The 12,563-nt window shown below is 37.8% G+C and overlaps 1 protein-coding gene across 3 annotated transcripts; it reads right to left on the reverse strand.

The window, feature by feature from the left end:
* Positions 1-541: 541 nt before the first annotated feature.
* On the reverse strand, positions 542-12,521 carry inpp5ka (inositol polyphosphate-5-phosphatase Ka). Of its 3 annotated transcripts, XM_028045478.1 has the most exons (15): positions 11,794-12,521; positions 11,180-11,237; positions 10,783-10,855; positions 8,483-8,587; positions 7,915-8,023; positions 7,626-7,742; positions 6,934-7,109; positions 6,751-6,862; positions 6,528-6,637; positions 6,410-6,436; positions 3,631-3,850; positions 2,981-3,118; positions 2,828-2,911; positions 2,641-2,745; positions 542-1,876 (listed from the first exon to the last, which is right to left on the reverse strand). In XM_028045478.1, the coding sequence occupies exons 3-15, from the start codon at positions 10,842-10,844 to the stop codon at positions 1,787-1,789; spliced, it is 1,455 nt and encodes a 484-aa protein (XP_027901279.1). In that variant the 5' UTR covers positions 10,845-10,855; positions 11,180-11,237; positions 11,794-12,521; the 3' UTR covers positions 542-1,786. The 3 variants fall into 3 exon arrangements, with proteins under 3 accessions (XP_027901279.1, XP_027901281.1, XP_027901282.1); XM_028045480.1 differs by lacking the exon at positions 11,180-11,237; XM_028045481.1 differs by lacking the exon at positions 6,410-6,436.
* Between the last annotated feature and the right edge of the window lie 42 nt (positions 12,522-12,563).

Genomic DNA, 12,563 nt, shown 5'->3' on the forward strand with positions numbered 1-12,563 from the left:
ATATTCAAAGCTGCAGCAGAATCACAATGAAACCATGTGTGATGTAATAGCTGTTAATCTAACAGTTGAAAGCAAAGTCATTCAATTTTAGAACATTGTAAAAACCAGGTAGTATAGAACTTACTGTTCATTCAGATGAATATTAATGAAATGTATTATCTATTTTTTATCAATTGATCACTGTTTAATTGGTTTATATTATAGACGATTCCTTAAGTTTTTTTCTGAATACATCAGTTCTCTGACATTTACCAAGCCATGTCTCCAGATCATTTCCATCCTGAATGCTGTTATTTACCGTCTGTGTTAGTAGAATATAAGTTTTTGTAAAGTATTTAAAGTGTAAACTCTTGAATGGTTGTTAACATTCCTAGATCATCTAAAAATTTTGCAAAAATTACAGTAAGTTAGTTCAAAACTGATTTAAAATGCCAGTTACCAGTACACGCTGTACATTTTCCAGCATAAATACCAACAAATGAATAAAACCAAGACTAAGTATGGAATTATATAAGTTTTATTTTTGAAAAGTTTTTTTTTGTTTTTTTTTTACAGAACATTCGCAAAGAAGCAGCTGACAAAATAAGTCAACAGCAAAAAAAGTTCCAGAGAGCCGAGATGTGGCTCTAAGTTTAACAGAAAGATCAAACTGAGATCTGAAAAAATAAGCAGTAAAGTTGTCAAAAGATTAAACATAAGGAACTGGTGATGAAGAGGTCAAAGTTACGGCAAGCAGCATACAGTTCAGTTTAGACAATAGCTTTAAAGGCACTTGATGAATTTGCCACAAAACATATACTGAATAATAATAATAATGACAAATTTTAAATACATATATAAATGTTTAACAACATTAAAAGGGCAAAAATGTTCATTAAGTTTACAGTGATGCCACAATCTACATTAAAAGGGAATGATTTCATTATTTTCTTTAAAACTCCTGTGGGCTGAAGTTGCAAAGCTGACTTGTAGTCATTGGAAACGGATCCAACTAATAAAACAGCAGTTCAGTTCTCAGTGTACAACTGGAGAGCTTTAAAATCCAAACTGTCAAATTGTCATTTGTCTTTGTACAGCAGCTTGTCTCTACAACAATATCCATAATCACAAATAATTTAAAATCACAATCACATCTAGCTTTTACACAACAGCAGTGATTTTTTTCATGACAGTACACAGATAGAGAAGCATTCCAGAACAAAAACTTCTCATTTTTCTAAACGTTTCACACTTTTTGCACACTTTATAATTTAACAAAATAATCTCTTTTTTTAAGGTTATTTTCAATGAGAGAAGATGCTGTAAAATGAGGAATCAGTGCTTTGCACAAGCACAGACTGGCTCTCAGAAAAAGCATATACATAGTTACCTAAAATGTGAAAAGTGTTTACATAAAGAATGGTGTCATTAAGATGGCATGGAAAGAGAACAGTTTGCTTCCCAATTCCCTTTTCCAAGCGGACAGTTTACTGGAGGGTTGCTGTCTTCTAACAGAGCTATATTTTAAGCAGAAAAAGTGCCATGGTTCCTTCATCCCTGAGCTGGTCTTAAGGAAATTCTCCAATATCCTTCGTCTTTACATCTATAAGCTATTGGACATTAGCCAGGTAATACTACAGCAGTTGCTCTGTCTACCAGAAGACCACTCATTCCAGAAAAATGTACCAGCCACAGAGGTGTTGGGGTCAGTCGGGGTGAGATTCCTAATTTGAACTCTGAGCTGGAGGTCAAGAAACTGGATCAGTTACAGTCAGATCAGTTGTTCCACATTTGGGAGCGATTTGCTTCAAAACTCTTCACTTCTTGCTATTCTGTCCAGTTCATTGATCCTCTCAGGAAACAAGCCTTCTGCCACAGCTACCTTGGACTCTTGGACCTAAAAATACAAAGATTTTTTAAATAAGAAAGTACATTGAGTTTTAGGCAATTTCTCGTAAAAATGGTGAAAATCTGAGTAATAAAATGTTCCTTTATGGAGGGTTTTTGTAGATTTCACCAACCCAAATTTAAGACTATTATGAATGAAATTTAAGAGCTGTCTCCCAACAGAAATGTACAAAAGGAAATACTATATTTTATATAATAGTGCCATGCGTTTTTTCCACAGAATGCATGTTGTATTGTACTGGTTGGCAACAGAAGTGAACCAGAGGCACAGACAAAAGTCATGCAGCCAACTGGCGATAATTTACACTTACCAATGAAGATGAAGAAAAGCCAGCGAGCTGGGAAGGGTTTATTAGCAACTTAATCAGTGGTATCCTCAATAGCCTCAAGTCAGAACACTGAAGATATCTCAACTTTTGACTAACAGAAAAGTTCCATGAAAATAATTAACTACATAAAATATAGGAGATTAAACAGACTAGTGAGTATATAAGATCAACTTACGCATTTTCTAATGAATTTAAGACATTTTAAGGTCTTAATTTTAGATACATGACTTTAAGACTTTTTGAGGATGTGTGGATACCCTGTATGAGTGCTAAGCAGACAGTAATCCAGTAGAAATATTAATAACTAACATATTGAAGAATTATGCCCCCAAATCAAAACACTCCATAAGCAAAATCATATCATCATTCCTAGTTTAATGCACACTTTTTTTCATATTAATGCATGCTTTTGTTGATCACTCACCTTAAATGGTTCACTAATTCCAACGATACACTGCAGGTTGCTGCTATAGTAGCACAGGACACACTCTCCCCCCCTAACCGGGATTTCCTCTTTACTCATGAACACCTAAAAACAACAAAAGAGTAAAACGCCTCTGCAAACATTTATACTCAGACTCAGCAACACTCCAGGCTCCTTTAGCTGCTACCTGCATCACTTTGTCGTTAAAGGCCACTTCATCGTCTTTGACCCACGTGTAGGTGATGTAGTCTGACACGCTGCTGAATCCAACCTGAAATCCAGACATGGAGTGAGTGAGGTAGAAACAGAAACCTTAATGAGCTGCTGCTGGATGGATAACCTTGTAGAGTCCGATCCAGTCCCAAGTACTGGATTGGAAGGGCTGCAGAGGGTTGTAGAGAACAATGGAGTCAATGTCCGCACTCCAGTCGCCTTCTGCATGTAGACTCACCAGAGGAGTCTGGTGCATCTTTGTCAGCTTTAAGGACAGAGATACCAACTTTAATGGGTGTTTAACTGTTAAATACAATCATTATAAAGTCTCTAACACTGCAGGATGATACAAACAAAGTGTATTTATTCATACGTCTAATCTATTGTCAAGATGACAAAGACAAAGTCCATCTTCATTTTCATCTCGTCTTAAAATGACTCAAAAGTCGTCGTTTGAAAAATTCTGACTTAATAACTGCGAAGTCTGAATCTGGGGAACCTTACAGTTAATTTTTCCAACTCAGAAGTCAGAATTTCTTAGGTTCTGAATACAAATGGACAGCAGCTCATCTGCAGGTTAAATCTCATATTTTCAATAGCAATTCTTAGCATTGCTATGAATGCAATAAGAGGTTTCAGTTTACGTATGTAGCCCTCACTTTGGTTCCAAAAACAAAGGCCTTGAGCTCAAACTGTACTAATGCAGAATGAAGGAACAAAGCAAGAGAACTGCGCTCTGATTCATCACATTTCTTCCCACTGGATGGAGTTTCTCACCTCCAGGGTGAAGATGCTGATCACAGGTTTGTGGTCACTGATGCTGTACTCCATTTTGCTGGTGTACAAGTCCTGCCGGACCTTCAGAGGATACTCCTCTTCCTCTTTCAGTTGATTCCTCTCCTTTACATCATTTTCATCTTGCTCGTCACTGGATTGGGATTTGGGTCGGACCCGCCACAGAATCCGGTCGGTCCAGGCAGGTTTTCGTTTCTTACCGCTAGACAGGTGATCACAGACAAAATAAGGATGGAAAATGTCAGTTTGGCAAATAAAACGAAGTGTTTGACAGAGAAATACCTTGCAAAGGTATTTATACCTGTTGAACTTGTTTACATTTGATGAAATAACAACCACAAACTTTATGCTTTCGTAAAGATTTTAGGTGATCAGCCAGCACATGGTGGTGCAACATTATAGAGGGGAAAGAATAAAACTTTGTCTATATTGACATTTTGCTCCATCAAATATTTGAATATTTTACTTCTGTTAAGGCTGCAGATGTTTAAAACATGTAAAACATATTTATTTCCCATCTTTTAGCATGGTTTGTGTAGCCAACTGGTTGTTTCTACTGTTAGATATAAAAGCAAAGTATTCAAGCCTGAATGATGCAGAGAGCAGCGTCAATGTTTTTATCCACTTAAGGATCAGACTTGTAAGGGTTCAGAACCCTAATGGTCTAATCTTACAATCACTCCTGTTAAAATTATGAAACTCATACAGTCACTGGTCAAGAATTGGCGCAACCTCTATTTCTGTCCACACGTTAGATAATAAGCCAGCCATATTAGAAAACATGTTCCTTTTTACATAAACAATCCTGAAAAGTAGCAGTATGGTGGTAAACAGTGAGGGTTAACAGAAGTTAATGCAGGTAACAGATACCAATGATGCTTCACAATCGTATTTCTTTTTCATATAGCATTTAATATATAATCCTCACAAAAAGTTAGGAAAATTTGGCTTTGGGGTGAAATATGTAGAATATGGATCTGTGCTGCAACCTGCTGATGATGACCTAAACTCAGTGAATTCAATTCAAGAACATCCGGTTTGAAGCCTTGCAAACTGAATAACCTTGGTCTCATGATTTCAAAAAGGGTACCAAGAAATTCATTGATTGAATCATGGATCAAACACCTGTTGTGAATTTTGTTGTTAGCTCTTTGTTAAAGAACAAGAAGTTGAGCAAAATGTACCGAAACATTATGCAGTTGGACGTGTGCAAAAGTTTAGAGAAGGTCACATTAAGTTAATTTATAAAGGTCAAAATGATTTGTAAGGGAATTTCATCCTAAAGTAAAATATCTCTAACTCTTCATGAGTAGTGTAATTTCACTACTCATGTATATGTGACATACTTTTATGATTTAAATATATTACATAATCTAATGACAGCTCTTTTTGTGTCATAGTGCTTCAAAAGCCCAAAGGGTCCTTTCCCTAACATCAGAAATTAAGTGGAAGAAAAATATCTTAGACTTTGTGTGCAAAGACACTCTGAGTTTAAAACTCATTACCATCTCTGCTTGTTTCAGTCATCTGCTTCTATCTCTTAGCAGCACAACTAAGGTTTCAATATGACGCTTACAATGTCACTTTTAATAGAAGGTAAAAGTGGTACATATGCACATTAAAGCATGGTTAGGTGAATTAGGTACAGCTAAATACAGAGTCTAGCTAAAGTATTCATATCTCTCAAACTTTTTTGAAAGCTGCAGTATGCAACTTTTATAAAAATATATTTTTTATATATTTCTTAAAACTTTCACTATGTCCTGATGGCATACCAAGAAATAGAATATCTGTGAGAAAAATTGAGCTCCTATACGTCCTCCCAGTGCTGCTATTGCTGGCCTCAGAAATACAATGCTCAGTCAGAAACAACCAATCAGAGCCAGGAAGAAGGTCTTAGCGCTGTGCTAAATGTGATCATGGTGGAGAAAACAACTTCCTGTTACAGGAAAACTGTTTATCCTCCATCATCAGTGTCCATGCTAACTAGCCTGAGTATTCAGGCTCTGGTGTAGGAAAGGAGTGTAGCCCAGCAGACAGCTACAGCGCTGAGATCCTCCTCCTGGCTCTAATTGGTTGTTTCTGACAGAGAGTTGTATTTCTGCAGATTGTAGTAGGACCATAGAGCGGGAGCAGAGGAGCCCAATTTTTCAGATTATCTGTTTTGCACTGTCAGGACATAGTAACAGTTTTAACCAACATGTAAAAATAAACATTTTTCATAAAAGTTAAAAATCAGATTTTGTCATGTTACAGCAACAAACTTCAATGTAAATTTGAACCCAAAATTATTCATAGCCCTGGCAGATTTAGCTCTTAAGAGCATGTTGGAAAAACAATAAAACTGCGTGAAAAGAGTATAGATATTTAATCAAATCAAAATAATTTACCTGGTTTTATTTACAGTTTATTAAAAATGTCATGTCAATAATAACCTATAGCCTTATAAATAATATATGGCAAGATATTTATTGGCAATATAACAATGAAGTCCTTCTTATAATTCCTGATCAGGAGTCTGAATGGGTCACTCCAAAACTATTACCATTGCTTCCAGTCAGAAGAAACATGTTGGTAAAATTAAATGACAACTAAAACTAAATCTGCAACGGATATGAATAATTTTGGTCTTATCTGTATCTGCAGCGAAAATTGTGTTTATAACATGGCGAAATGTGGAAGAGTTCAGGAGTATGAGTGACTTTAGAAGGTCCTGTATTGTAGGGAAATGTGCATATGATTAGACTTTAGGAACGCTTACTTAAAGCCAAACCATGTTGTGTAGAATCTGTAAAGTTAAAAAGAGGTGAAGATAAAATAAACACAAATTGGAAATAAAATTATGATTTTAATCATCATGATGATTTCAATCTGAGTACCTGCTGTCATAGGTATCTGAGTTCAAATCAAATTTGTATGTGGGCTGAAAGTCCAGTGGTCCTTCTTCAAACTCCTGCAGCAGCTGCTCCTTTTTCTTCAGCATGATCAGCTGAAAACACAACACGTTTTTCACACAACCTCATCATAGTCAGCTAAGTACTGATGGATTCTCCCCTGGATTCTCTCACAAATACCAGCTGAAAGACCATGAAAGAGTCCAACCTGGTCATGACTCCACAGCAGGTTGTAGGTTTGGTTGTTGATACACGAGCGGACAAAGTGCATGCCATGGTCCTGGATCCTGAAGTTGAGATCTCCGAACCAGAATACTAGCCTAATCAGAACGACAGCAGAAATTAATAAAACATGCTACCTATGCTGTTTGAGCCACGTGCGTTTTCTGACCTGTGGTCAAATATTCTTGGAGCTTTCTTGCAATCGAAGGTTTGTGTGTCCATGATGTGCTCAAACTCATCCACCCTTTCATTTGCATACTTCATATGAGCAGCCAGGTGACAGTTGAGGAAGCAGAGCATGTGTCCATAAAAAGACAGACGAACCGACACACCGCCTTTGTTACCCTGACAGACAAACAGGAAGAGCGAGAAATAAAATAGTCAAACATGCAGGAGTAAGAGTAAAAACACATGAAGCACTGAAACGTACAAAAATTTCCTTCTGCATTTTTGGTTCGCTTCATGAATCAAACAGAATAATAAGGATAAAGTGTGGCTTTAGGAACTATTGTACTAAAAATATAAATGTGGAACTTCAAGTTTCTGAGTGCACATTTGAAAATGTGCTCCTCCCATTTTTCACATTACAGTTTTTATAACAACAAATAGCGACACATTACTGTTTTCAAACACTCCTAGTGAGAACATAGCTGGATTCAGAAACAGCTTAGGCCCTCTTTTCACCCGATTACAAAGTCCTAATAAGAGTAAAAGTACAAACGTGTGTTTGTGTGTGCGGGTGGGCGTGTGTGTGGGGTAGGGGTGTGTGAGAGCGGGGGTGGGCATGTGTGTGTATGTGCTTCAATTCAAAACTCAATTTGAATTAAATTTAAATTTTCTATGTGTGTATTTACTGCTCACCCAGTAACCAAATATGCCGGTGCGGGTGTAGGTGGCCTGGATGTCTCTGATGAAGGGGACGTGCTCCAGTTTGGAGAAGAAGAGCAGCAGCAGACCCTGCATTCTTATTGATGACAGCTGAAACATGTCGTTTCACAACATATGCAACCCTTAGTTTGAAAGTATTCATTGTTTAGTAAGACAAATAATAAGAGATAGTAAGCAGTATAGTAAGAATACCATGCTGCGCAGTAGTATTCTTACTAAGCAGAATATGTCCATTGCATGGCTGTGTATAAAGAAAATGTACCTTGACGTAATTCAATGGAGCTAGTGCGGAAATAAACAGCTGACTCCATGGGTCGTCAAATATCATGTCCGACACAAACCTCACTGGTCCTGAGTACACTTCCTGCAACCTGCGCACATACAGGTATGACTATCAATCTGCCATATAAATACACACAAAATTGTTGGCACTCCTCTAGTAATGATGGAAAAATCTACAATGGCCACAGAAATAACTTGAAAGCAATAAGAGTAATAACATAAAAATGTACTGAAAATAGCCTATGAAAATCTGACATTGCATCTGAATTGTCTTTCAACAGAATAATTTAAAAAACAAACGGGCCTGGACAAAAATGCTGGTAACTGTAACTTTATTGTAGCTCAATCTTTTGAGGCAATCGCTGAAAAAAAACATTTCTGTAACTCTTAATGAGACGACAGTGTATGACTTTCATTGCTTCATTTTCACTACTTTGGTCAGTTTCAAGTTATTTCAGTGACCATTGTGGGGCTTTTTATTCATTAACATAGGCCTACCAACAGTTTTGCCATTTGTACATATATGAAAAAGAAAACTTCAGCCGTACCCTATGACATAGAGGTCAGGAGTCTTTGGTGAGTTCAAATGGAGAAGTGAGGCCACATCATCAGGAGGATCAGCCGTCGCCACGTTCCACGTCACCATGTGAAGTCTGGAAGATGGGAAAAAAAGATTAATCATTCTGCTATGACTTATTCTGAAAACTATTTTTGTCAGTGCTTCTCTTTAACCACCAACCAAAGAAAAGCTCATCAAGCTTGAGCGTGAAAGCTGTTACAACGGCAGCAGTCAGATACCGCCGCAAGAAGCAAATCAGGCTGCTACAGTTTGTTCAGACTCAACTCAGAGCACGGACTGTCCTGATCTTAACCAGAAAGACGAAAGGAAATAGTTAAACTGGAAAGCTACAATTAGAAGAAAAGTGAAGGAAGTTATTAAGGAGAAATAAAGAAGTTTGTTGAGAACACAGGGGGTATAGATATAAAAAAATAACAAACAGAGCAAAATTATTTCTCTAAAAAACTGATCTCTGGGTTCAGCTCCTTATTGTTCCACCTGAAGTTGTCCTTTTTTGGCTTGTTAGCTCTCTTGGCACAGGAGAGGAAGGCACTATCCAGGGTCTTGATCATTTTCTGGTGCAGCTCGGTTTTGGGGTCCAGGTCATCCACACAGGTCATCAGCTGGTTTAGCCGATGGCGCAGAGCCAGTTTGCTCGCCGTTGACTGTGTGGCATCAGAAGAGAGGGTGTCACTGCGGACGCGCCCCATGGTTCCCAGCAGACCGCTGATTTCGTCCATTCTGGCTCGAGATGCAAAGTCCAGTAAGAACTCCCTGAATCCCCCACTGAGAAGGTTCTAAAGTTATCTGAAGCACTCGGTGAAAAATATTAAAAACGAGTTGATTAAAGAGTGAATCAGGGGAGCCAAGAGCGCTTTTGGTGTAGAATCAAACCACTAAAAGGGAAGCGGAGAAAGCCCAGGCTGGGTAGCTGGACAGGGAGATTAGGGAATTGGCTCATTTGTCTACAAGTCGTCTTTGTGCTCTGAACTCTACCTCTAATCTCACTGAAAAATGTCCCAACAATAGGCCTATTAAAATAATTGAGAAACCACATTGCAAATGAGAACAGAACTGCTCCTGCCTCAGCTGGACTGCAGCACGCTGGCCGGTTGTTTCACTCCAAATCCGCATTAGGTGTATGTTGTTGAGCAACCTAATCCGCCCATCAGAATGCAGCAGAGTGGTAAATAGTGCTCTGGGTTTAGTGTTACAGCACATTCAATCCTACATGACTCTCGCAATCGGGCTTTTTAAAGAGATCCCTGCAGTACCAGGCACAGCACAAAGAGCAGATTCACTATTTACACCGAAACCTTTGATTGAGAGAAGAAGGAGAACAACTTCATGTTGACACTTGATGAAGATACTTTTTAACTTGGTGCTACAATGTAAAGTAGGATGTCATGATGAAGAGTTTTACCCTCACTTCACCTATAATTATGATATCTACTGTATATCACAACAGAAATAACAAGACCATGAAATGAGCTTCACCAGTAGAACGGCAGCATTAAAAAGAGTCAGCTGAGTTGGTTCAGACATCTGATCAGGATTCCTCTGACAATCCAGACTCATCCCAAAGGAAGAAGATCCTATGGGAGGTCCAGAACTCAGTGCAGGGAAAACATTTTTGTGACCTTCTGTGGAGCCCCTTATGCTGATGAGTATGTGGCTATAAGTGATTTCTGTCCAATCACAACACTGTAAACAGGGTGATCCTTGGTGAACATCCCAAATTAAGCAAAGAACAACGGATGAATGAGTAGATGGATCCATGGAGACCCTTCTTGCAACTTCCAGGTCTTAAGAGATCTAATGCTGACAGCTTACTACTAAATATAGCAGCAAATACATGCCTATAAGTAATGCTATGGCTAAAAATTCTTAATTTTGTGCAACTTTTTAAATAAATTATTATTTTTGTGTGAGCCTACATGCTTCGATCCTGGTGTTACACCTGAATTTTCCCACCGTGGGACAATAAAGGATATTTCTATTCTAAAAGTGCAGATCATAGGAAGTATTTCAATTTTGTTTAAAAGATTCTAAAACATCACAGAAGTGCTGCAAGCAATATAAAAGCAATGAACAACAAAAAAGAAAAGCAAGATTAACTTTCTGTTACTGAGGATGTGCACCAAGCATCATCTCATTTCACCCAACACTGTTTACCAGGTAACACTTATTACCTGGTTTCTAACTTGTGCCAGATCCACCTTCATTATTACAGAGCAGGACATCAATATGACTTTATTTACTTGTTTATTAACCGAAAGAAGATCCTACCTGAATCTTTCACTTTCCTTCTGCAGTGGCTGATGATCCTCTGGTTGCTCCTCGTTCTCCATCCTCTCCACACCTAGCAGCACCAGATGTAACAGTTCAACTCCAGATTCGTGTCATTGTAAACAGCTAATCAGCCAATATCAGACCTAATATATTTTATTATTTTTTTCTTTGCTTCTTTTTTCTTTGCTTATTTATTACAAACCGTTGGTCCCAAATACTCTGGTGATGTGCTATTGTAACACAACGCTAGCTGCATTGCGCAGCAAGCTAAAGAGGGTCCTGTTTTAAATTAAGTACAAAATACCCGAAGCAACAAGATGCACTAAAAGTTATATTATCACGTACAACCTGAAAGGCTTTGGTCATATTTATTTTGGCTTTAAAATCAACTTACGAGAAGGAGTGTACCAGTCAGAAGCCGCAGAAGTGCAGTGTTGTTGTTGTTCCCGCCCCTTACCGAAAAGCAGGTAGTTTACTTTCAAAATAAAAGACTTACTCTAAGAGCTGCTTCCTCTATACGTCAGCGTGTTGGTCATATTATGAGTGGCAAGGTTGTTTAGCTATCTCTGAACAGACGTGTGTAGCGTCTGGGTTTTATAAATAAAGAGGTAACTAACATCCGGATTTAATTATTTCCATTTATAGGTTTATTTAGTTCTTATAACATTAATGATGGTGAGACAAAAAATTACTTAAACTAAATCAAAATATGAAAAAAAAACAGCATTTCCTGTTTATATTCTAAATACTTTGGAATATCCGTCCCAGTAGGGTTATTTTCTCAGATTTAAAGTGCATTTTGAAAATAACCTTTAGGCAGATAAACAAGCTTTTCATTTAGCCCGCATTGCAGAATTAAACTTTTTTTTTTATTGGTCTATATTGCAATATTCTAATAGTAAATGTCGTGTTGCTTAAGCTCAAATCAGAAAGTTATTTAAAACATAAAGTGTAGTTATATATATGTCCGGTTCCAATAAGAAGGAGCATGAGAAATTTGATAAATACCAAGTTTTCAAGGAGGAAATAGAAGTCGGAGAGTCAAGTTCTCAGTGATCTTCGACTTTGAGCTGCAACCCAAACTGAGGGAGTGGTTACAGGAACAACCTCTATCTCTAGCCAGAAGAGGGCAGTCCTACGAACATGTAAGATAATGATAAGATTCAGATGCTCAACAGATGTATTTTCTGTATGTTCAAAGTTGCAATACTGAAGCAACTCATCTATTATGTAGAATATAGAAGCAACAGCTTATCAACTGCTGAGAGAAATTAATAAGCCTCAACCTCCCTCTCTAGCTCTGCCCCTGCCAACACCACCAAAAGTTGTCACCAGGCAGAGCAACCAAATCTTACCAGTTTGCCCCACCATGCATGCGCCAACAATATACCCTACTATTACCATCGTTCCAGTTAACTGGAATCTGTTAACTGGAACAAGTATGAGTTCAGACATCATGAATACTGGCAAATCACACAACTATTAAGTGAAACAGGTCTAAGAGCATTTTTATCATTTTCTGAGTGGAGAAAAGGTTAAAGAGATAAAATATATATATGTGGGTCTAGAAACAAATTTATAACAAAGCTCTGCAGACTGTCACTGCCATAGTTTGCTTCAGCTTTGCTATTGAAGGCAGCCTCTATCTTGGTTTAGGGTAACAAAAATAAGGTTGGCAAATGGCTTCAGAACCAATGCCACAAATCTGCAAAAAGTTGTGCGTCTACCATATTGTGTACAAATGTCAGCAGATCAGCTGCCTTTTGTGATTTATATCA

Source organism: Xiphophorus couchianus, chromosome 18, assembly GCF_001444195.1.
Source record: "Xiphophorus couchianus chromosome 18, X_couchianus-1.0, whole genome shotgun sequence".
NCBI lineage: Eukaryota > Metazoa > Chordata > Actinopteri > Cyprinodontiformes > Poeciliidae > Xiphophorus > Xiphophorus couchianus.